This window comes from Lissotriton vulgaris, chromosome 6 (genome assembly GCF_964263255.1).
Source record: "Lissotriton vulgaris chromosome 6, aLisVul1.2, whole genome shotgun sequence".
Taxonomy (NCBI): domain Eukaryota; kingdom Metazoa; phylum Chordata; class Amphibia; order Caudata; family Salamandridae; genus Lissotriton; species Lissotriton vulgaris.
In genome coordinates, this window is record NC_141694.1 from 221,350,808 (window position 1) to 221,377,024 (window position 26,217).

General features: G+C 44.5%; 1 protein-coding gene across 3 annotated transcripts in view; it reads right to left on the reverse strand.

Annotated features, from left to right (window-relative positions):
• ATAD2B (ATPase family AAA domain containing 2B) overlaps nt 1-26,217 on the reverse strand; it is a 945,800-nt gene that overhangs the window by 273,609 nt on the left and 645,974 nt on the right. For 2 of the 3 annotated variants that reach the window (XM_086926259.1, XM_086926260.1), the window contains exons 21-22: nt 23,264-23,460; nt 17,745-17,904 (exon numbers count right to left, since the gene is read on the reverse strand). In XM_086926259.1, coding sequence (XP_086782385.1) covers nt 17,745-17,904; nt 23,264-23,460 — 357 coding nt within the window. The remainder of the gene's footprint in view (nt 1-17,744; nt 17,905-23,263; nt 23,461-26,217) is intronic. The other variant, XM_086926261.1, reaches the window with a different exon arrangement.

The window sequence follows — 26,217 nt, forward strand, 5'->3', positions numbered from 1 at the left end:
CATGAAGGTAGAAGAAGTATTATGGAAAAAGAAAGCTAGACAATCTCAGAAAGACGCCATAGAATTTTGGCGTAAGGAATCACATAAGCGTGCTGAGAAAGCACTCCGTAGAGAAGACAGACTTAAAGAATCAGAAAAGGCCCAAGAAAACGAATTAGTTATTGAAGGGATCCGAGTAAAAACAGAACAAATAGACCGTGCCCGAAACAATCTTGTAAACGGCATGTATCTTGCAGCCGAGGGCACATCTGAGGCCCTATCAGAAATACCGAAAAACTTACCGCCACCATTAGTTCCAACTAAAGTAATGCATAAGACTACTAAAGACATATTCCTAAATTCTTATCTAGAGGATGTAGCACCAGCTTACACCAATTTGCCTGTTCGTGCCCTGCCTACTGACAGGGACGGGGGTGGCACTACGCCCCCAGATCATGTTCCGCCAGTACCGCGACAAACCTCCCCCGTTCCGCCAGCTCCACCACTTCCCGCACTAAAAACTGACTTGCCGAAACCACTCCGACCTGATCTTACTAAACGACAAATTCAAGTTCAGATCCAGACTCCGCAGGGAGATAATGCCCAAGCATCCGCTTCAGGAGGTGCGACTGCGGGTCTTCGGACCCCGCCATTAACACGCAGATTCAATCTCAGGGATATGCAGAGTCCTCTCACGTTCCAGTCTCCCCGCCTTGACGCATTAAAGGAAAACATGTCAGTTTGCAGATATGATCCAGTACCCGGAAAAAACGATCTAATGATATTGGCATCACTACGGTTAAGATCTGCTACTGATATCTTGCTATGCTATGTAGGAATGAAGGACCGTCTAGATAGGATATATGAGTTTGTTCAGACAGAGAAAGACCCTGACAGTATCAAGGATGCCATGGAGAAACAGAAAGTTGACATTCAAGCACAAGTACTACGATTTTTCATAAATTGTCTAATAAGAGAACGAGACAGGCCTGAAACAGATCAGAGTGAATTAGATGCACTGAACAAATGGGGTCAAAATATAGCCGATGGAAAACATGACAGGGGGGCTTGCATAGCCAGTATGTACAAGAAAATTAGAAAAGCAGTGATAATGGCACACCAGAAAGGGAATGACAAAGCTTCCTCCGAGGAGGAAGAAGAACCTGAAGAACTAGGAAGAACTACAGATACTATAGCGTATGTAGGTAAGGGTAACTACCTTAGGAAAGGCATCCGTCCGGAAAACAAGAGAGTTTTTCTCTCTGCTTTAACAAACCCGAATTCTTCTGAACATCAGTTCCAGGAAACTGATAAAAGGCTTCGAGACCGAATGGGGTACCATGTACTAAATTCTATGGATGAACAGGAACTAGCTCGGTCAGCCGTGTTATGGGCCGAGAATCCAGACATATATAATGATGATACGTTAGCGCAGACATTCTTGAACCTCTCCCCAGACGAGCAGAAATTAGCAGGTGTATACATGATTCAGCACCTCCTCATCAAGTACAGGAACCATCATTCCGATCCAGGTCCCTTACATGAAACATTAGAAGCACTACTCATGGATAGATGGAGAGGTTTCAGTACCAAGTTGATACAAATAATTCTAGAACAACGACATAAATATAACACCTACATAAGTTCCGAATATGTTCCCGCTCCGCCCCCAGAAAGGAAAACGTATCACATGCAATGCCGGAGTAGCATTGAAAGTCAGAATCCCTTACGAGAAGTGCACCCAGTTATGGGTGAGGATCATACCTTGAAACGTGTATATGTGCACACGCCACTGACTAAGTTAGAACTGTTAGAAATGAAGAAATTAGTTCCGTGTCACGATAAAGACCCTGCAGGTTTTCACAGAGAGCTTAAAGACATGTTGTTAATGGGGGATTACACGTATGATGATATCATGAAAATGTTGAAGGTACTGTTGCCCACGGGCATTTACGAGAAATTAAAGGAAAAAGAATGGGAGGTGGGGGACACAAAGATTGCATGGGCAGAAATAGAAGACGAAGAAAGCAAAAGGGTCCCAGGGTTAGGCCTTGGGGACAAGACTAAAGCATTACCCGGATTAATAGTACAGGTTTTGCCAAGATTATTGACAACTAGAAAGGAAGATTGGGACGCCATCTCGTCCTGTAAACAGAAACATGATGAAGATACTAGTGACTTCTATTCAAGATTCGAGAAATGTTTCATTATAAATAGTGGCCTACAACCAAGCAGCGAGTCATATCCACACCTTTTTGTATCAAAACTAGTCGAGAATTCCCTACCATTAGTTAAAAATAGAGTGTACAAAGTTGAAAGTACTTGGCAGGCAAATACGCCATCCCAGATGTTACAAATGTTACAATATCATCAGAACAGAATTAGAGAAGAACAAGATCAGGAACAGAAACGTATGAAAGACACAAAGATGAAAATGTTAGTAGCTCAGACGGTCCCAGCCGACGGTCAGAGAAAAGGTGGGACCCAGACAAGTCATACTACAGCTCCCGTTAAGGGGACATGTAATTACTGTAAACAGCCAGGTCATTACGTACATGAATGCCCAGTCCTGAAACATAACATATCAACAGGTAAAACTAAAGAAAGACCGCATCCGCCTAGACAAGATCAGGTCCAGCAACAGACCTCACAAAATGTACAGCCAATGCAGAATACACAGCCTATGCATGCTCCATCCCATACAGCACAGACAGTAGCAGTACCACAGCCACAGCCCATTGCCGCGACTCAACAAGTTTCACAACAGATGTACCAGTATGCCCAATCTGCATATCCAGATTACCCCCGATATACATGAAACAGCCTAGAGAGGGAAGGTGGTTTGCCTCTTATTGAAATTCCTGTAGATCAAGAAGGTCCTTATGTACACAGTCACGTATTGGGAAAAGACAGAAAGTTTTTAATTGACACAGGGGCAAGCCGCACCACAATCAGTCATAATGAAGTCCCAGGGGCACCCCTCTCAGGCTCACAGAATGTTTCCCTTGGTTTTTCAGGACAGCCTATTGTAAATGAAGTATCGGAACCAGTACCGTTGGCTGTGGGCCCATTATCACGAGTTACAGATTTGTTACTTACGAACTCATGCCCAGAAAATCTGTTAGGAATAAAAACACTGAAGGCTCTAGGAGCTATAATATGCTGTTCCCCGGAGGGAGTTAGACTCTTTCTACGGGATTTCAAGGGTCATTATGTTTTACGGGATTTTGATGTCAGATTGAAAAATGTACCAGATCACCTATGGGCAAAAGGCCCAGCTGACGTAGGTTGTATGCATATCACTCCATACCGTGTTACACTCAAGACAGGAGTTGTTCTACCCAGAATCAGACAATACAAGTTACCACCCGATGCTGTAGTGGCTTTACTGAAAATCATTGAAGAGCTCATTGCCCAGGGAGTGGTCATAGAGACCAACTCCAATATCTGTAATTCACCCATCATTCCAATTCTTAAACGTACAGACCCCAATGCACCGCCAGTATATCGGCTGGTGATTGATCTTCGAGAACTGAATAAATGTATTGTACCACAGTACCCTGTGGTCCCCGATATCTCTTCCCTATTGACTGCTATTGATTCAGAAGCAACGTTCTTTACTGTAATTGATCTCAAGAACGCTTTCTTCAGTGTACCTATTGATCCGGAGAGCCAATATCTCTTCGGATTCAGTTTAAATGGACGAAGTTTCAAATTTTCCCGCGCACCTCAAGGATTCACAGAAAGCCCCAGCATCTATAGTCAAGCACTGAAAAGACAACTAGATTGTATTCAAATGCCAGTTAACACCGCTTTACTGCAATACGTCGATGATCTACTGATCACCGCACGAAGTGAGCCCGAATGTGAACAAGCATCATTGACAGTTTTACATTTCCTGGCCGACAAGGGACACAAGGTGTCTCCTTCGAAGCTACAATTCTGTGTTCAGCAAGTTGTATACTTGGGTCACTTGCTGTCCAAAGTGGGGAGACAGCTCACTCCCGATCGCATTCAGTTAATTGTAAATATGCCACGACCACAGACACAAAAGGAAGTGCGGGCCTTTATAGGCCTCACCTCGTACTGCAGACAATGGATTCCTCAATATGCATTTCTAGCTAAACCACTCATTCAGTTAACGACGCAGGAGGCAGCGACTTCGACTGTCCTCCCTTGGACTCAGGAACACACACAAGCCTTTGAGGAATTAAAGAAAGCATTATGCCAAGCACCAGTTTTAGCGACACTATGTTACAGCAAACCGTTTACACTTTTTGTTACAGAACGTGATGGTACAGCATTGTCTGTCCTCACTCAAGATCAGGCAGGTTCACATAAGCCTTGTGCTTATTTTTCAAGTACATTGGATTCAGTAGCCCAGGCACTCCCTGCGTGCTTAAAGTCAGTAGCAGCAACAGCGTTAGCAATAAGACAGAGCGATTCAATTGTTTTAGGCCATCAGTTAACAGTACAAGTTCCACACTCTGTAGAGGTTCTTTTAAACAGAACCCAAACTCAACACTTGACTATAGCACGACTGACAGGTTACGAATTGACACTATTCCAGCCACACATAGAAATCAGACGCTGCAGTATCTTGAACCCAGCAACACTGTTACCTACAGTTATGACAGATCCAGCTCCGCATGATTGCATAGAGATCATTAATGCAGTAACAAAGCCCCGACGAGACTTAACAGATGTTCCATTGACAAATCCAGACCTGACACTTTATGTGGATGGTTCATGTATGAGAACAAGTACAGGAGAGTTAGTGGCCGCATATGCCGTGACCACTGAAACTGAAGTTAAAGACACACATCGTATTGATACACTGTCTGCTCAAGCGGCAGAGCTCATTGCTCTGACCCGAGCCTGTATTCTAGCCAAGAACAGAAATGTTAACATATACACTGATTCCCGTTATGCGTTCGGAGTTGTACACGACTTCGGCATGCTATGGCAAGAACGAGGTTTCTTGACCTCTCATGGTGCCAAGATCCAACATGGCCCCCTCATTCAAGCACTGTTAGAAGCAATACATCTGCCTTCAGCCATATCCGTCATGAAGTGTAAAGCACATACTAAAGTCACAGATTCTGTCTCCCAGGGTAACGACCTGGCAGATCAGACAGCAAAACATACAGCATTGACTCACACTCAGACAACTGATACGACAAAGACAGCAGAACCGACAAACTGTATGACAGTCAGGGATCCCACACTAGATGTTATCGACATTCAGACACATGCTAATCCAGAAGAAATAAAGAAATGGATTGAACAAGGAGGGATCCAAACAGATCAAGGTTGGGTGACGAAGGGAAAATATACATGGTTTCTCCCTGACTCTATGGTTCAAGTCATGATAAATACAGCACATAGCCCAGCACACCTAGGAGAGAAAGCGATGTTAGACAGTTTACAAAATCTCTGGAACAATAAAAACTTACGAGCAGCAGCGAAACAGAAAGTGCGTACTTGCATGATCTGTTGTCAGTTCAATCCAGGTAAAAGTGTCCCTGTAGAGCAAGGTGGATTCCATCCTCCCGATCACCCTTTTGAAGTCCTCCAGATGGATTATATCCAGATGGACCGTTGTCGAGGATTTAAATATGTTCTCGTAGTTGTCTGTGCTCTGTCCCGCTGGACCGAAGCATACCCAGTCCCAGATTACACTGCTCCGACCACTGCCAAGCAGCTGGTTCGTGAATTCTTCCCACGATACGGCTTGCCTCGTGTCGTGTACTCAGATAACGGTCAGCCATTCTCATCTGCATTAATGAAAGAAGTTTCTTTATTATTGGGATACCAGTGGAAGTTCCATTGTGTCCGACATCCCGAAGCCGCAGGCCTTGTAGAAAGACATAACCAGACACTAAAGATCCGCCTTGCCAAAATATGTCAGGAGAAAGGGGTCGACTGGATAGTCGCCCTGCCAGTGGCACTATTCTACATGAGAATGGTCGCCCATTCGAGATCAGGGCTATCCCCGTACGAGGTGGTCTTTGGCAGACCACCGAACATGTGGGGGACGCCCATTCCGAAAAAGATTACTGATGTTGATTGTAATATGTTGACAGATTACCTTGCCTCCTTGATGTCTGCACTCCAATCATGTCGTTCACAGGTTGCTGCAGCCTTCCCTGACAACACTGATGTAAAGCCACACGACGTCCGTCCTGGCGACCTAGTCCTGGTGCGCAATTTCGACAGAAAAAGTCCGTTGGAGCCCCGCTGGAAGTCCCCGAAGACCGTTCTTCTCACCACAAGGACGGCCGTGAAAATCGAAGGAAGAAAGGGGTGGGTTCACACGAGTCATGTGAAGAAATTTTTTGGACTGAAACCTGATCGAGACTCGTCCACCCCCACCAAAGACTGTGTCGAGCCAAAAGACTTTACAGAATCTGAACGAGGAAAAACTCCTCAAGAAGATTATCGCATGAAACTCCGATCTAGCAAGTCAGACAGTTTAATTGTTTAAGTCCTCCCCTAGGTGAATCGGTTAAATAGTTTCTGACATGTATCCCCTAGATCGAGATAGAGAGAGAGAGAGAGAAGCAAAGAAACGTACATACTGTAAATCACTTCGTAGTCACTGTATAGTGACACTATTAATCATGTTTATTCTGAGTATTTTAATTATTGTTGCGAGCATCCTTTTACCTATCTACTACCCTATTTTCAAGCATGAACAATCTGTCTATAATGTATCTGCTGAACACACCTTTAGTGAGTTACCTCCACACGAGCTTTCCTACAGACTTGCGCTGCGTAACAACACATTCATCAGTATGTTACACCATTCTCATCAAACTAACAATGCTACAAATTGCTGGATATGTGGCCGACTCCCTCCCTACCAGAACTACAAGGGAGCTCTGCCCCTCTTTCCGTACCCATTCACTCACAATGGCTCTTGCGGAGCATGGTTTAAAATAATTAATTCCTTAGATCCTGATATTGCTGTTTTCGATGGGGGCTGGGTTTGGGGAAACCTGAACTTAGTCCTGCTCGACGTCTGTTTCCCTGATAAGGAGGGACTCCCCACTAGAATAGGAACTGATCTAGAAAATGAAGTGTATGGATTAGGTAATTATACAATTAGCCTTATGATTCTTACTGTTGAATCCGAAGACACGCCAATTCTACCCATCATGTCAGTACTGCCAGTCACTGGTGAATTATGTATCAGGAAGAAAGGTTCAGTACACTTAGGCCATAGTAAATGCACTACTGTGGTCGAATTCAGTGATCATGGAAAATGGTCCTTTAAAGCTATTAGTCATTCTTACTTTGTTTGTGGTCATACCGCATACATACGCTTACCTCCAGATTGGGATGGTACCTGTTACATTGCATTCCTCCTGCCACCTGTTTTCCTAGCTCCCCCTGATTACCATAGAAATACCAATCTAGTGAAGAATAGACCCAGAAGAGATATCCCACTTGTCGACTACACAGAAACGGCAGGGGAACAGTACACCGATTTTAATAAAGGATTCTTTTTCTTTTTAGGACCTGTTCAGAATAGTAAATTAATACGTAGATTAACTAGAACACTTGAAGCAGTAGTAAATGAAACTGCCTCCGCCTTAGGTAACATAACAGAAGAGCAGTCCGCCATGCGGGTTGTTGTCCTTCAGAACCGTCTTGTTATTGACGTCATCTTGGCAGATAGAGGTGGAGCCTGTAAGGTCATCGGGTCAAGTTGTTGTGTTTTCATACCACAAAACGCACCATCTGTATATCAAGCTATCACCCGTCTCCATAAAATTGCAAATCAGATACATCAGAATCCAGGCACCTGGACTTGGTCCGGTTGGTTCTGGACAACGTTAACAGCTTGGGGATGGAAGATCCTATCCTTCCTAGGCATTGGCCTAGTCCTAGTATTCAGTTGCTGCCTGTGCCTACAGTGTGGGCCAGCGATTTGTGGACTATGTGCCACCTCTTGTATTGAACATTCCAGTTTTCTCTCAAAACGTAAACGAAAGAAAGAAGAACAAATGATGTTACAAGAACAAACTGATCGATTTATGAGGATCGATATATCATGAAGGGTCCGTAGGGAACAAGGAGGGAATGAGGAAATATACATTTTTTGGTCATGTTATGTTCCCTAGCGCGTACCCCACCGACTCCATGTACCAGCTTAAAGTGCATGTAACTTCCCTCCTGAGCCAGCTATGAAGACGCAAATACATTTGCGTCCAACGTTAACTTGTCCTCTTTCAGATCCACCCTGAATGGGTTAAATAGTCCGTTCCTAAGTATGCTATGCCACCGTCTTTTTGTAATGCACTTTACATGTTTTTCCTGCTCTGACAGAGTAGGCCCTGAATTTCTGCCATCGAGCCTCTTTTCTGGCTTCTGACTCTGACAGCCTCTGCCCAGGCTACCTCTGTACCCGTGAACTCTGACTTACTTTTAGCGCGGCCCCTCGCGCTCAGCTCAGCCTGCTTTCTGCCAAGACTGACTATAACCTTCGAGTTATCTGTTCCGCTCCACGAAAATGCATTCCTGCCTACTAGCTTCAGTAAACATCCTCCCCAGCTGCAGAGCCAAAGGGCCGACCTGTCCCAGTGCAAGTAATTCATAGCCTCTGTTACCATGCTCCCATGGAAGGCCCCGTGCCCCCACGCTTCTCATGTAGACACTTAGGCGCTTATACACGCATCCACAGTTAGCATAGAATAGCTTCTGCCCTAGAGACCTTTCCGTCCAGATAATGTGGTTCCTAAACATCAGATATCAGATATGATAGAAGTACAAGTTGATCTGACATGCCAGACTTCTGTCTCTTGCCGTCAGTGTAAATGTCAAGTCCCCTGCACCCCGTCAATCACACGTCATGCAGCTGCGCGCGCATTCAAGCTTCCGATTTCTGCTGACATTGCAACAATTCTGTTAGCACCACCCCTTGGTGCCACCCACTTGCGTCACCTATCAGTGACTTTTCTAGCACACACCTCCAGTTCACGCCTAGTTCACGCCTCTTGATTACGTACTAGTACCACGTGTATACTGTTATCTTGTCTTCTCTCAGCTGTTACGCCTCTTGCACTATTACTTATGATGTGAATTAAGTATATAAGCTATGTATTGTTAATAAACTGTAGCGCGCTCATCTATCCCTTCTGACACCCCTGTGGTGTTCAGAATCCGATATCTTGGTCACAACCATTCCTTTATGAGGAATAAAACCCTTAGAAACTCTAACACCACGGACTCTGTCTTTTTTCATCCGATCTGAGTTATTATTGATCAAGTACTTACCTGCATAGAAATTAAGAGAGTAAATTAATTATTTACGTCAAAGACCACAGCTGCCTCTACGCACCACAATCCAGGGCCGATCAGTTTACATGCTTACAAAGCCCCTTCACCTGCTACCGCACTCTGGCACCCTGCAGACTCACCCTACCACACAGCATCTCTCTTGACTTCGCCTTCTACACCCACGCCCCGCAAAACGCTGCACCAACAATCACTTGCATGCATGCTCCTCAACCCCCTCTTGCTTAACAAGCATGCTACTGAGGTCTGAAACCTCATTGCGCACTTGACATCTTCCTCACTGAAACCTGGCTCAACCCTTTGACTGACCCGGATATTGCAAACGCTATCCGATCAGGATACAAGATCCTGAACCAGGACTGAACCACGAAACCAGGAGATTGCATCGCCATCATCGAGAAAGACATCATCAAATTCGCCACCACCAATGACCCAGAAACTCTGTTCATAGAACACTTACATTTCAAGCGCTAGATGGACGGGAAACCTACCATCAAGGGATCCTTGCATAGAGGCCACTGGGTTCCAAAAGCAACTTCAGTAACCTGCTCACAGACCTCGTCACCCTGTTCATCATAAAAACCAAAAATTACTTACTCCTAAGCGATCCCAACTTCCATCTTTACAACATACTCCAACGCCACAGACCTACTAGATAGCCTGCAAAACATTGGCCTTGTAGCTTGTAAAGGGACCCATGTACATTGTGGACACTCCTTGGTTTTGTACATAGTACATTGCTGTATTGATGTGTGCGGACTAGGACAAATTTGCCCGTGATACGAGACTGAAAAGCTTTCAGCGCTAGAAATACTTCTAGAAGCTCTAGACAGTTGATGTGGAGACGTTTGTGTTTGTCGTGCCATAGACCTTTAATTGTGTAATGATGGAGATGCGCACCCTAACTCGTGAGAGGAGTCTACTGTTAGCACGACTTGTGGAATAGGGTCGATGAAAAGCCGCCCATTTGATAAGTTTTGTGGGTTCCATCACTGCAGAGAGCGTAGGGTGTGGCTGTCCACCAAAACTAGATCTGTTAAATGACCCTGTGACTGATTCCACAAACGTGCTAAGCACTGCTGTAATGGACGCGAGTGTAGTCTTGACTGAGGTACTATTGCAAAAGCATGAACCCATCTTTCCAAGTAGCCGCATGAAAGTCCTGGTTGGCAAAGTTTGATTGGCTTGAAACTGCAGCAATAGAGTTTGTATATTGGAAATTCTGTCTGCATTGGGGAAGGCTGGAGCCGTGTGAGTGTTGAGAGTGACTCCTAGATAAGATTGTTATCTGTGAATACTGTAGGTGAGACTTTTGAATGTTGACCGTGAAACCCAATTGGTGGAGCACGTGTAGCGTGGTTTGAGAGTTTTGTAAACACTTTTGGTATGTGCTGGTTTTGATGAGCCAGTCGTCTAGGTAGGGGAAGAAATGAATTTGTTGTCTTCTGAGATGATCTGCTACTACTGATGGCACTTTGTAAATACCCTGGGAGCAGTAGTTACTTGGAATAAAAGTACTTTGAACTGAAAGTGTTTGCCTGCTATCACAAATCTGAGATATTTGCGATTAGCTGGATGAATGGGTGTTGGACTTGGGCCTTTTTGCAGGGTCATCCCTGAACTTGTTGCCTTCCTCCTAGTCTTTTTTCTGACCTGGTGTTGGTGGTTTTAGGACTCTGGGCTCTTTAGCACTGCTGTCCCGTGTAAAGTGTGTGTGTTCGCTGTGGTAAACCTGGTAAGAATGGTCTATACCTGTTTGGCGTATTTAATTTACCTGTCAGTCCCCAGTAATGTGGTATCTCATATACCCAGGCCAGTAAAATAAATGCTACCGGTGGGCTTGCAGCGCTGCTTGCGCCACCCACCAAAGTAGCGTTTCAAACCTGGCCCAGGCCTCTGCCATTGCAGGGTCTGTGCACGCAGTTTACTGCCACTGTGATGTGGCACGGTGACCCTAGGTAGGCCCTAGCTAGCCCCATGGGAAGTGTGCATTGTAGGCAAAAGGCAGGACATGTACCTTGAGTGTGTGACATGTCCTGGAAGTGACAAACAGCCATTTTGGTTTCTCACTGCTGTGAGGCTGCCCTCTCATAGGAATGCATTGGGGATTCCCTGATAAGTGTTTCAGTGGTAATTACTGATGTGAGAGGGGCAGCAAGGTCAAGTTTGGTATGTTTGGAATAGTGACAATAAATGCTGAGTAATGGTGTGTGCAGATTTATGATCACTATTTCAGAAACGCCACTTTTAGAAGTTGGCATTTCTGTGTGCTATGTGTCTTTGCCTGCCTGAAGTGTATTGCATGTCTGGTTCTGGAGTGACAGGGGCTGGTGAGGTGTGTGGCTCCAGAGGAGCAGGGTGAGTCGACACTAGGCTGAATAGAAATATCTGCATTTGGAGTAGTGGGAGGAGTAGTCCCCTGACCCTGAATAGGTCTGTGCCTGCCTTGTACAATGCTGGCTCCGCCACCCTGTGGTGTGTCTGAGGACAGAGCCCAACCTGACAAAGGAGGGTGTGAGCACTGTAAACAAAGTACTTCACTACCCCCCCCCCCCCAGAACCAGTTGGGACTGGTTCTCCAAGCCCTGTGCCAGGGCAGAACAAAGACCAATGTGACCCCAGGAAAGTGTGCTGTTTTTGGGGTGCTTACTTGTGCCTGCTTGGACTCCTGGGCCCCAGCCTCTGTTGGATGGCCCTGTTAGCTGGCCTGCCTGTGCCCAGCTCTGCCCCTCTAGACCCTAGGGGGTCATCTGCATCAAGTGTGGTGAGCGCTTGGTTTTCCTGGCCCTTTGAGTCCTATGAGTGGGCTCTTGAATGATTCCCCCACGTTGCCTGGTGAGGGGCGGGGCTCCTGGAGTGATGTGGAGAGCACCACGTGCTGCTACAAGCCCCAAAAAAGTGGCCTCCCACTCTGTCCTGCCAGACTGCGTGACTCCAGCATTGCACTTTTTGAGGTCTTCTTGAGCCCAGGGGTAAAGGCTCCAGCTCTGCTCGGACGAAAGTCAGGTAAGGAGCCTGACCTGGGGCATGGCCAGGGACTGGAAAAGAGTGGAGGCCGGAGCTTCAGGCTACCTTGAGCCTGGTTCCAAGTGGGGCTCCCGTTGTGGCGAGGAGAGCCCCACTTATGGCAGACGGGGGACCTCGCTCTGTGTCCCAAGGGCCACCGCAACAGCAGACCAAGGCCAAAGAGGACGCCAACTCCGGCTCCGGCCCGCAGGGCAGGATGGAAGTGACACCAGTGACTACAGGTCACTGCCTACAGATGGCTATTCTCTACCTTCCCCAGCCCCAAGTAAGAGGTGAGTGGGGCTAACATTGAGCACTGGGGTACCGGTGGGTGCCTCCGTGATTTCCCAGACAGAGGAGCCCCGGGAAGAAGGGGCTCCCACGGCTTTGTTGGTGTCAGGGCTGAACTTCACAGCTGCAACGTGAGTGTGGGCAGCTGCAACGTTGGGGGCATTGTTTTGGGTCTCTATAGAGACCTGGGTGGATTACACCCTCACCCTCATTTCTGGTGCTGGCCTACACCCTGCTGCAGTAGCAGCCTGGCGCCCTGACTTTGGTGGAAATAGGCATGGCATGAAAGTCCCAGATGGGACCCAGAGGAAAGGCAAGTGGCCTGAGAAGCACCCAGTGTGCTGGGAGGACATAAGGCCCTAATATAATGCATAATGTTTTTATGCCTAATGTAATGCAAAATATGGTTTATGCCTAATATGTTCTGCATATGCTAAGTGTTGTGATATGATGCGGAGTACAATATTTTACCAATAGTTACTGGTTGGGTTATTGCTGTATTAGGATTGTTCTGACAGTGGCCTGATTGGCCCGGTCATGTATTTTAATTTAATTTAATTTAAAAAGAACTTATAGAGCGCACGTACACGGAGTCAGTTTCATGGCGCTGGCGAGGTCCCTAAAAGAATGAAATAAAAGAGCTAGTGATGATAGGATAGCTAGGTGCCAAAAGCCTGCTGGAATAAAAATGTTTTTAATGACCTCCGGAACTCCATGTAGGAGGAAGAAAGTCTTAAAGACAGGGGGAGGCCGTTCCAGAAGGTGGGAGCAAGCACAGCAAACTTCTGCCCTCCTGCCCGCTTCTTTTTATATATGTATATAATCCCCTGTAAATTATTACCTAGTGCGAGCTGGCACAGTGTATATGTGTGATTATGATCTAATGTGTTTATGAGTGATACAAAGGTTGTTTTTTTATATAATCTTGAGAGGAGTTTCTTTGGTGGTGTTCCTAGTGTGTTGTTGCTGTGTGTGTGTTGTGCTAACGCTTTACATATTGCCTCTGGGATAAGCCTGACTGTTCGTACCAAGCTACCAAGGAGGTGAGCAGAGGTTTTCTTCAGTGTGTAACTCACTTGCCCTTCCTAGAGCAGTGGTCTCTGCCTGGCCTAGGCGCATGCCCTAGTCAACCAGAAATCCAATTTCTAACAATGGGAATGTGAAAATATGCGTCTTAATTCCAGTGTGGGCAACAAAATCACCTTTCTGTAGAAGAGGAAGAACCTGTAGAAGCGTAACTATATGGAAGTTTTTAACAGAAGGTACTGGTTTAACTCTGTGAGATCCAAAATTGGTCTAAAGGAACCGTCCTTTTTGGAAATTAGAAAATAAAGAGTACACCTCTGAACCTTGGGAAATGGAACTGGTTCTATGGCTCCCTTTTGTGAGAGAGACTACACCTCCTGTTTGATTATTGCAAATGGTCTGACAACAGTTCATGTACGCAATATGGAATGTTTGGTGGATTGGAGGTGAGCTCCAAGCAATAACCATGTTGGATAAGTTCCGGTACCCACTTATCGGTTGTAAATGATTGCCAAATGTAGAGAAACTGTTGAAGTCTTCCCCCTCACAGGTGTTGAATGATCAGAGGGAAGTGTGGGAAAGTCAATGTTTATTAGGGGAAGGGATGTTACGCGGTGTGGCGCCTCTAGCCCGGCATTTGGAATTGTTTCTTCTGTATAAACCTCTAGAGGAAAAGGATTGGTTGTTACCTTTGTAAGAGGGAGCATTTGTGTCAGAGGACGTTGTTTTGGACCATGCTCTGTAAAACAAGCAGCGAAATGAGCCTCTATTAGATTGGGACTGGAGAGCTCCAAAGGAATTTTGATACTTCAGTGTCCTTTTTCATATTTTCTAAGGATTGGTCGACTATAGGACCAAACAGGTGTTCTTTATCAAAGTGAGTGTTCAACATACTGCTGAACCTCAGGGTTAAACCCAGAGATCCTAAGCCATGCATGCCTTCTAAGGAGAATGCTGGTATTGTTCTCCTTAGCTGCAGTGTCAGCTGCGTATAAAGCACATCTTATTGAGGAGTTAAAAAGGAGTTTTGCCTCTTCAACTAACTGCTGTGCCTTATTTTTGTGTTCGTCTGGGAGATATTGGAGCAATTGCTCCATCACATCCCAGTGTGCTCTGTCGTACCAAGCTAATAGGCCCTGCGTGTTTGTGATGCGCCAATGGTTAGCGGCTTGAACAGCTACTCGTTTTCCAGAGGCATCTATAAGTGCGGATTCTTTATCGGAGGGAGGTGCATCTTAGGGGTTTGAGTTAGCTCTTTTGTGGGAGTTGGACAAGACTAGGTAGTAAAGAGGTAATTGGCCCTTTATAAACACAGGATCTGATGGAGAGGGTTTATATTTTTATTTAATACGTGCTCTGACAGGGTCTTTAAAGATATCATCTGCATGTCTAATCATGACTTTAAGCATAGGGAGTGTTTGACTTGACCTATGTGTGGACTAGAGTGTTTCAAATAGAAAGTCTTCTTCTAATGTTTCTCTATGTAACGGTACCCCATGATACTCTGCTGCTCTGGCAAAGAGATGTTGATTAGCCACATTATCATCTGGAGATGGTTTTGCAAGATAAGGCTCATTGTCTACTGGAGGGTCAATGGTGTAATCATTCCATAGGTCTGCAGATAAATGAGTATCATCATCAGCCTGATCCACATCTGAATATGTATGTGGAGATCACCGGAGGTGTTATGTGTAAAGGGTCTTCAATTATTAATTGTGGAGAAGATGGTGGAGGTGGAGAGGGTTGTAGGGCAGAATAAACAGGGCTAGTAGCCAAGTCCTCCTTCAAGGGAATCTTATCACAAGTGTCCTCTGCAGGAAGCTTGTGTTTTGCTGGATTTTTAGCTAAAATATGTCCAGTATCATGGTTAATGTAAATTTTCTTTTGTTTGGGATCCACTTTGGCCTTAAGAACATCCAAAATTGGTTCTGGAGGCTCGAGAACATTGTCCTTGGATGTTGGCGTCAAAATCAAATAGTCTTTGGAACGTTTCGGCTCCAAAGTATGTTTGTGTTTCGAAGCAGAGGGTTTCTGATCTGAACCAGATTGGTCCTTGGAGCCTGATGATTTTGGATCCAAAGGTAATTTCGGCCGACTTGGTCCTGAGCCAGAAGGCTTGACGGTTTGATTCGGTGCCGAGTGGCTGGGGGTCGACCTTGGTCAGAAGGCAGAGATGGGGCCGTAGCCTTATGAGTTTTAGAAGAGGATTAAGGGTCTTCGGTACACTTGGCACCCTGTGCCGGATGCACATCTTGGGACTCCAGATCGATCTAGAGCTCTGAATCGGACTCTGGAAAGGAGAGGGCCTCTTCTTCTGTGGCAGACGCTTCAATCTCTTCTTGTTCGGATTCTTCCACAAAGATACCCTGAGTGTGTTGGATGCTTTGGCGCTGCATCTCATGTCGTCGAGCCCGACGATCACGTTGAGTCCTCTTGGACCGAAACGACTTACAAGCTTCGTAGTCTTCCTCCTTGTGCTCTGGAGAGAGACACAAGTTACAAATTCGGTGTAGGTCGGTGCGCGGGTTCTTGGCATGGAACCCAGGACAGAAGGCTGGCCTGACGCGGCAAGGCCCGATGGCCGCTAACGGGTTTTCCGAACGAAAATGGAGAGAAAAGAGAAAAACGAGTACGGAAACAAAACCGTTGAAGGGATTGCGCACCGATGGGCACCCAAAGAATGGTTTTGAACCCTAGTGCAGCAATACACATTCGAACCAGATGGTGGAAAAAAACCATCTTAACAATGGAGTTGATGCCCATGAGCATTATCACCGAAAGGAGGAGTCACCTTACTTTATGACTGGAAACACTTCTTTGAAGAAAAACAACTTACAAACATCTGGACCCAACACTAGATGGCAGGAGTATGCAAAGCATGTATATCTACAGCACACAAGCCTCGAACACAATGTTTTGATAGCTTATGCCGGTCGAATTGCTGCTGTTGGCTTGGATAGTGCTGGTGGAGTTTAAAAGCTTTGGCTTTCAGCACTGTAGCAACTATCATCATATAGAGGGCCAGCACTAGAGAGTGCAACGGGGACAATATCCAGGGCATCACCAAGGCTGCCATGAGGCACGCTATGGACGAGCATCAGAGAGGCATGGTTGGAGGGGACTTACAGGTGAAGGAAACATCCCAGGCATCATCAAGGCTGCTATCTGGTGTACTGCCGAGGAGCATGGGACCCCAGTCCAGGAGGTAAGAAATGGTGCGAGTCAGGAGGGATAAACTTAAACAGCGCAATGACTTTCTATAAACCAAGCTATGCAATCACCATGGAATGCTAAACAAATAATGATATAGAAACAAGCATTGCAATGCAATAGGACTCGCATTTACGCAAGACCTATTGCATTGCAAATGGGATGGAATGCGGGGGGATGGGCATGGACAACGGGAGTACAGGTGGGGGAATGGGGGAGAAGGCATGGACAACAGGAGGGAGGGGGGGAGTCAAAATAACACGTACCGTGTAAAACTCGAAGTAAAGGGGCCAGTAGCCATGGGAGGATACAAATGACAATATAGATGTAATAAGGAGGGACTAACAAGCCTTTAACCGGATCCGAAGGGAGCATTTATGAATGACAAATACACCCCAATGAAAAATAAGAACGGGGGAGTGGGCGGGTCTTCCCTCACATCCTGAACTACAGCAGATCTTCCAAAGCAGCGCTTGCGTGCCGACTCTAGGCTCGACCTAAAAAGGAGAGGGATAAAGTTGTTTTTAAACTTCATTGGTGGAAGTTCTCACTTTAGCCAATCAAAAGCAGGGGTAAACAAGTAATACTCTAGGGGAGACAAACATAGAATAGGGAGGAAAATCAACCACTAGGGACTAGGATGGATAAGAAAGTCATCTAATCATGAGCATGGGCTAACTTTGTAGTATTGTATACGTATATATTGTACACTGCGGTCTGTGACTGAAACTGGAGCTGTCAGTAATAAGACTACAAAACACCAAAACTATACAGAACCACTGTGTATAAAGCAACATATAATGCAACATATGAATTGCCAGCAAATAAAGCATGTGGTCACAGCAAATTAGTTCATGCCCTAAAAAATAATTTCACTAAATCAAAGAAAAGTCATTCTTTTTTCAAAGGATAACCAGCAACATTCTCACCTCCAGGTTCCTTGTCTGGATTATACTCCAATGCATTTCTACAAATAAGGTCTATGTCATTTAAGTAGTCCTTGGCAATGAAATACTCATTTTTATCAATTTTGGTCATCATAGTAGACAAATCCATTGGCCGTTTGATGACTTCAAGATAATCTGAAATCTATGATAATAGAAGAAAGTTAGTATTCTTCAATTATAAGTTTCAAATGCAAAAGCAAACATTAAATAAGCTGGATGGATGATGTGTTACATTGATCATGTGATACTAGCAAGCTTCACAATGTGTAACAACAATATGGGATGTGCTGCATTCACACTGAAAGCACAGAAAAGAGAACTTGCAAACACCTATGTGAGAGGCCAGTCATTGCAGCATGTCTTTAACTAATTGGGCTGGCAATTAAATGACAATCCAAAAAACAAGGGAGAGATGGTTAAATGGTAATTCATATTTTGTGCAAAATAGGTGTCCTACCTGCTTCTGTGGATCTTCTTGAATGAGGTATTCTCCAGTGTTTACCTTCTTTGGAATACCGCCACCCAATAGGAAGACCCAAACCCTTTATAAAAACACTAAAAAACAGACTGTAATGTGCATCCCATTGCACTCTAAAGCTTGTTGCTGCTTGTCATGGTGCTAGTGCAGGCCTTATCTTAGCTTTGCTACCTGTGAGAATTACATAAAGGGCACTTCCTCAATGGGAGCATTGTCTAAAAGGAAACCGTAACTAATGGGGATTACTTATGTTACTCTGCAGCTAAATTATTCTCTAGCAGGAATTACTACCTGCAGAAAAGAATACCAAGCAGTCCGCAACAAGAACTTCAGTCAACGGTAGAGTTAATATTTCCTGCAAAATGGCATGATTATTCTGAAATCGAGCCACAACATTAGCAGCAACACTGTCATTGCAGAAAGTGTAGTGACTATATGAGGCAACAAAGCTAAATTTCTAAAAGGTCCGCATGACAACATATTCCACAATAAGGAACTTTAGCTTTGCATATTGAGCTGTACCAACTTTGGGGTTTGAACTGTAATGAATAGTGACACAAGCAGTAAACGACAAAAGGAAAGATCCAAAATGGATTTAGAATAAAATAGTCCTTTAGAAATTACAAAACAAATAAGCAGTCTTGCTTCAAATTCTCTAACTCGGACATATAAAATGTGAAGCTCTATTCAAATACTTTTAAGATACCTCCTTTGGCATAAATGATGGAAAGTTCATCAGTGAAAGAATATAGATAACCCGCTCAAAACATTTTTCCCTTTCAAGAATGAAGCTGCAGCACATAACCTAGCACTAGACATCAGTAGCACAAACTGCAGATTAAAGTATGAAGACTATGGACCCTGCAAGGAAGATCGCTTACTCTTATTCTACTTAAAAGATTGCTGTCAGGGGCACAAAAGACCGATCCAATCTTCTTGGTGCTAGTGGTGAACTTGGGTATTCTTGTAAGTCAAGGAGCAGAAGATGAATAGGCAGTCAATTCCCCTACATCTGAAAACAACCTTCCACCTAATTAAAATATGCTAACTAAAAGCAGTTATTTGGGAGCTGTGCAGTTGGTTAACTATGGAGTAATCCGGCTCACAGAGGCACACAGCCATCTTAGAACTCATTTGAAATAGTTCACATCAGTTAATGAGGCTTTAACAGTTCTTGCCATCTTTCATAAGATTCTGTGCACCATAGGAAGTCCGCAATGCCAACGGTGTCAGTTTGGGTCTCTGCATTAATTACAAAAATCACTAAATAAATCAACTCCATCTAACTCAAGTACTAGACTATATAATCCTAAAGGAACTCTTTGGTAACTCTGATATTGTTTCTAATTTCAGACCAATTTCATGAATTCCTTGGGTCATAACGGCTCAACAAACAGTGGTTACCCACCAGCTAGGCTCGTTTTTGGAATCCAACAGTCTCCTCAACGACTTACAGTCTTGTCATAACCCTGGCCTGGGCACTAATTACATTGTATAATGTCTGAACATTACTGATTTGGGAAGATGGTTTACACGGATTGCATTACAATTCTCAAAAGCATTCACTAGTGTTGATCACAAAATAATGAACAGCAAGCAATCTTTGACAGACTGGCACTACCCACAGATATTAGCAGAACAGCATTATCCTCGTTTGCAAGCGTCTTACAAAATCATACCTGTAAGGTCAAACTAAGACCTGTACTCAACAGGTCCACCAACATCACCTCTGGGGACCTACAGGCTGGGCCTGGTCTCCTACACAACCCCACTATCAGTATCCCATGTCCACAAGACATTTGCATGCAAAGAACAGTCACTTTCATCTACAGCCACAAGATAATCTGGGATGTTCTCCAATGTGTCTCATTGCCATTCGCACCTTAACTACTGGGTGCATTAAGAAACACGTACACACACAACAGCAGACCATGGTCAAGCACCTCAACTCCTTCAGTTTAAAAAAATCAACAAATTAAGTGCTACAACTTCCGGCATCCGCTGCTGAGAGATGCTAACAATAAGAATCCAAACCAAAGGAAGGTGCACTTCGTAGAAGTCAGGACCAACGACAAGTAAATACTTTATGGAATCTTCTTTTTATTGAATTCTTGAATAAAACAACACCGGCACACAGCCAACATGTTTCATTCCCCAGTGCCACGGGAACTTCGTCATGACGAGGTCTCGATGGGTAAATGGTAAAAGCTGCTTTTTTACGCCTGTGTCAGTTATCATGCTGCCAGATGTATGAATCCCGACATTTGAAGGATTCTGTGGGGTTTACCATTTACCCATCGAGACCTCGTCATACCGGCAATAATTGGGTGGAAACAGTTGGTGCCTTGCTTTCCGAGAAATTCCACCCAAGTACTTTGTGACTTCTGCGCCTGGAACATTCAAATTACTAGGTCAAGAGACGTGTGATGGGTCACATCACTTTTAGTTGCGCCAGATACGAGCACTCATCCCTGTGGCACATCAAATTGTTCATGCGTCACCAGATATATTAAGCACCAATACAATGAGTTTTGGCAACTTACAAATCCACTTCGTATTTTCCTGAAACCTATTATCAAATCCAGGACAACGCGATCTGGGGTTGACAATCCATTGATCCATACATGAATGTAAAATACTAGGCAGGTTACTGAACCTATAGACTATATAAGCCCTGACGAAGTTCCCGTGGAACTGGGGAACAAAACGCGTTGGCTGTGTGCCGGTGTTGTTTTATTCGAGAATTCAATAAAAAGAAGATTCCATAAAGTATTTACTTGTCATTGGTCCTGACTTCTAGGAAGTGCACCTTCCTTTGGTTTGGATACTGGGTGCAGTAAAACTGGTGCTGCTGGTTTAGGGATAAAATCAGTTTGGGGGAACTATTAATGCATTTGATCTCTTTGACATAATCATTGCTGATTTTAATTCCCAGGATAGTTGTGTGTTTAGTGCTAAGACTAGCTCTCCTTCAGTCATGAAATAAATACTGCACTCAATTAGCATTTGATTGTTTTGCCCTGGCTACAGAAAGTCTACCACTCCACCTCTCGGAAGGTTGCCCCAGTCCAAGCTATAATTATTAACCACCTGGATTACAGCAATATTCTCTCAAACAGTCCAAAACCATAGAGGGTGTCTTTTGCTGTGACCATAATGATTTGATAAACACTTGCCTGCACTGAAATTTCTATTTGCCCCCTTTCACAGAATGATCCAATTTGAAATCCCTTTTTCTCATACATGTTACATCAAAACTCCGCAGTCTATCATGCCATGCTGTTTGCCCTTCATCATTCAAACATGAGTCTAATATCTGCCAATCAACATATAGCTATCAATAGTGTTGATTTAACAATATATCTTTCTAAAAGTCAGGAGGTCCTGGATAATACACTACTGCAAGTAGGCATAACTTTAAACTATAAACATTCTCTGAAATTCAGCGATGCTGGGAAGACACTCTGCTCTACCAGGCTAGAATTTTGTTGACTTAACTCATTCAAGAAGGCTGAAGTAATAGTGTTAATCGCCAGCAGATCCTATCCTCTCGCATGCTGACTAATTGGTTCCTTTATCTCCTGAAATGCTATGCACCCCCAAATACACACAGCACTGCTCCAACCAATACAAAGTGGTGGGTATTGCTTGACAAAAACTAGATACCTACATACAATATAATAAGGCAAGGATGCCCAACACAAGACATTTGTTAAGATCTAAAATGACTCTAAACTCTCCTGGCTTTTTTCAATGATAACATATTTTGGTTGAAGCAATGACCCCTAACTAAAGAGATGAAAGCTTGGCTTTTTAGAGGTGACACAGTTTGAGTTGAAGAAATCTTAATGTCATGGCCTTGTTTGCAAACACTCATGTCTTAGAAATCCAGACCCAAGGGATAAGATATAAGGAACTCTCAAAACTAACCAACTTGACCAAATCGTATTTCCACAGAATAGGCTTTAATACCAGACCACTCAGCAGGTGAGTTTCTACTTAAATGCTGCAATTCTTTGAATCTTGTATCTTGCTTGGGGTCTAGGGAGGACTTCACCTTATATGAAAACTGATTTAGTGAGAGTTGGGTGGGAAAGGAGAAGGAAGAGAGAGAGAGAGGGGGAGAACATAGTCTCCAAAGCACGGCAATGCAACCAGAATAAGGAGAAAAACTATCAAATCAGGTGAAGGGAACTGAGATATGCAATAAAGCTATCAGATTAAGGTAAATGGGTGGACACAAAGCTCAAGCTAACTCTATACTGGTTACTGTAGGTTTGTTGCTAACAAACTGCTAAAGCCGCATGAAGATGAAACCTAAAGAGAGGGAATACGCCATCAATTTGCTTCAATAGACAATATACAAACCTTTACAAATACATTTGTTTGCAGCAACAGTGGCACAATAACCCATACCTGAGCCTATCTGTGCATCAGTTTCAAAATGAAAACTGTTCAACTGAGAATGGGATTAAAAGGGCATGGAACAGGTAGAACACTTCTATGGGTTAGTACAAACCGATCAATTGATGGCAATTTTGCTGGGCTACTAAATAATCTCATCGTCAGATGGAATGTTTGAATAGCTATCCACCAGACCCTAAGGTAAGGAGAGGATTGCAGGATCTTTGAAGATTTGCATGATTACCAGGAAGAGTTATCCTTCCTCCTCGATTGAGGTCTCAACTCAAAAACACAATTTCACCTGATCTGCTACTGCTCAACTGCTTTACTCCAAATGACTCTTCCAGTCTGCCTCAGTTATAGGAGGCACTTTCCCGCTCTACCAGGAATCATTGCATATGACAGCAAGGAACAAGCTTTAAATTTGAAACTGTCTGTCTTTAAAGTTTCTGAAAGATACAGGTCGACAACAAAACATTCATAAGTGAAAAATGTCCAATTAGTATGCTGTATTCTTAACTAACTGCCGTAGATCCTTAATCTAAAATTTATAGGTCCTTTTTTCTTTTGGTACAGAATAATCATACACATAGGTGTTTGCAGGTTATGGAAACAAGACCTCGTCAATATCCACCGGTTTGCTGAAGATGCTGAAGCGTTTATCTGTGGCAAGCCTTTTGGTAACATCCCTGAGAAACAAACGTAGCTCCCTTAAAGTGTTTTCTTCAAGGGCTTCTATTCGCTGAGTTTCTGTTTCAGATAGTTGGCGGGGTGCAGGAGGATGTGCAAGAGGGAGGACTTCCAATGCACGAAGAGCTAAGAAGGAAATAAAGATAAGACATGTTGAAAAATAAAACTCATTAAGATCACTTACATTTTTTTTTCGTAGAGTCCTATTTTGGATGAAAATACATGGCACATTCACTGGTTTCGTGATGTTTTAAAAACATTAGAAAAACCCATGTTGATGCTTACCTACGGAGAATTTAAAACAAGCATTGAAAATGCAATAGGTCTCGCCTTTGATTAAGTTACGCCATTTGCTTTGCTAATGGTATTGTATAGCAAAGCAAATGGCTTTAACTTAATAAAAGGTGAGACCTATTGCATTTTCAATGCTTGTTTGTATTCCCTCCTAAAGAACACACTTCTGTCCCTATTGCAAATATATGTCTTTTTCAAATAAAAGATGTACATTTAGATCTTCTGACAGCTGTAACTGTACTTTAAATGTTGCATGTTGGAAGTATGGAGCCTCAATGGAACAGCAAAAAAATTAACGCCCCTCCTTAAACAAGCATTGCCAAAGCCACCACGATTCGCTTTTGTATATTTTAAGGTTTACTGTTTGAGAACGCCTCTCATTTAGAGGGCAGCAGAAATGGTATGCAGGGGTAAAAATATGCGGTAATCAGGTTACCGCACATCTATACCGTTGCCTCAGATTTTTGACAGCGCATTAGCACGGTGCTTCTTAGTGACTACCTGATATTACCACTAGCATAAGGGTGGAGTGAAAAGTAACAGAAACAAGTAGAATAGAAGAGAGACGATACAATGAGCCTGTATTTTTAGGGACTTCTTGCGGTCACATTTTGACAATGCATGCTGAAGCAGTGCCAATCCATGTCGCACTCACAATAAGGTGCTACTACAGGCCTCATTTAAAGGTCCTTTCGAGGTGTTTGCACTTCCCTAGCATCAGCACATCATAACATCATCGTAATGGAGTGCAAAAGTTTGAGTCTGTGATTTATTTGCATTCAATGTGTAATGACCTCAAATTACATAAAAGAGTCCGCTCCTCAACTACAGTTATTGGTGAAACAATGTTTATAAAAAGTTCGTGCTCACGTTCTGTTTTTTTTTTTTGGGCAGTTCTATATAGTAGGAACTTGACTTGAAGGCACTGGGGTGCATTACAGGCCTACCAGTTACAATACCCAGGGACGCATTCATTTTTGGTATGCACGGAGAGATTACGTTATTTTCCCAGAATCACAAGATGTTGAGCCGACGCCGAGACTGGAACCCAGTTCCAAAGTCGGCAGCTCCGGTTGTAACGCCACGTACTTGCCCATTCATAACCAAGTGCATTCTGGTAATTGTAGTCCTCCTGGTTCGCTTCTGTGGAACCAATTGAGGTAACGCACATCTGAAGAAATGTTTCTCCTCTCTTTAAAATATAATTGGTCGGCATTGATGAATGTACTGAGACCCTCAGGGGTCCTGTGAGGTGCAGTGGTCCAGAGTGAGGAGTGGGAGTTGGCCGGCTAGTAGGGTGCACTAATGCCTTCACGCTCATTGGAGCGAATCAAAGGCTTTGGGTAATGAGGCCCCGTGATAATCACGAGTTCTAAAGAAATGGTTCTATGAATGCCTGTTCAATGTTTCTTTTGCTGCTGTTTGTTTGGCATACACCAGACAGTTTGAGCTTTTGGCTATTTTTGCAAAGTTCAACATATAGTTCAATGTTCTTGCATCAAACAGGCTTGAGTGAGCCAAAAAATATTAATACTTTCAAATTTGTCCACAATGGGATTGGGGGGGGTGTTGTATCTTACCCTGGGCCCCATAAATCCTTAAGCAGGCATTGGACCTATCAATCAATCAATCTATTTGCAGAGCGCGCTATTTACCTGTGAGGGTTTCAAGGCGCTGAGGGGGGGTGTGGGGGGGGGGGGGGGGGTGAAAGCTTCGCTACTGTTCGAAGAGCCAGGTCTTGAGGAGTCTTCTGAAGGCGAGTAGGTCTTCGGTCTGCCGTAGGTGGGTAGGAAGGGTGTTCCAGGCCTTGGCGGCTAGGTAGCAGAAGGATCTGCTGCCTGAGGTTGTTTGATGGATGCGGGGGACGGCGGCGAGGGCGAGGCTGGCGGAACGGAGCTGGCAGCGAGGGGTGTGGAAGCCGAGCCTGCTGTTCAGGTAGGCTGGTCCGGCGTTGTAGAGTGCTTTGTTATGTTATGTTACGTGGATTTGTAGTGCGCACAGCTGCCCCAGCTAAGGGGCGTCCTGGCGCATGGCAAGGTAACACGCAACAGCCACAAGAAACACGTGTGTGCGTGGGTGAGGAGTTTGAAGATGATTCTCTTGTCGACGGGGAGCCAGTGTAGGTTTCTCAGGTGGGGGGGTGATGTGGCTGCGGCGGGGGACGTTGATGATCAGTCGTGCGGAGGCATTTTGGATGTGCTGTAGTCGTCGAAGGTGTTTGGCTGGGATTCCGGCGTAGAGTGCGTTGCCATAGTCCAGCCTGCTGCTGACGGGGGCCTGTGTCACCGTTCTTCTTGTTTCGGTCGGGATCCACTTGTAGATCCTGCGGAGCATGCGGAGGGTGTTGTAGCAGGCGGAGGAGACGGCGTTGACCTATTTGGACATGGAGAGAGGGAGGAGTCGAGGATGAATCCAAGATTGCGTGCGTGGTCGGTGGGTGTCGGTTGGCCAGCAGGAATCGTCCCAGGCTGAGGGGTTGTCAGAGTTCAGTTTCAGACGACTGCTCCTCATCCAGTCGGCGATGGCCTTCATTCCGTCGTGGATGTTGGTTTTGGTGGTGCGTGGGTCCTTGGTGAGGGAGAGGATGAG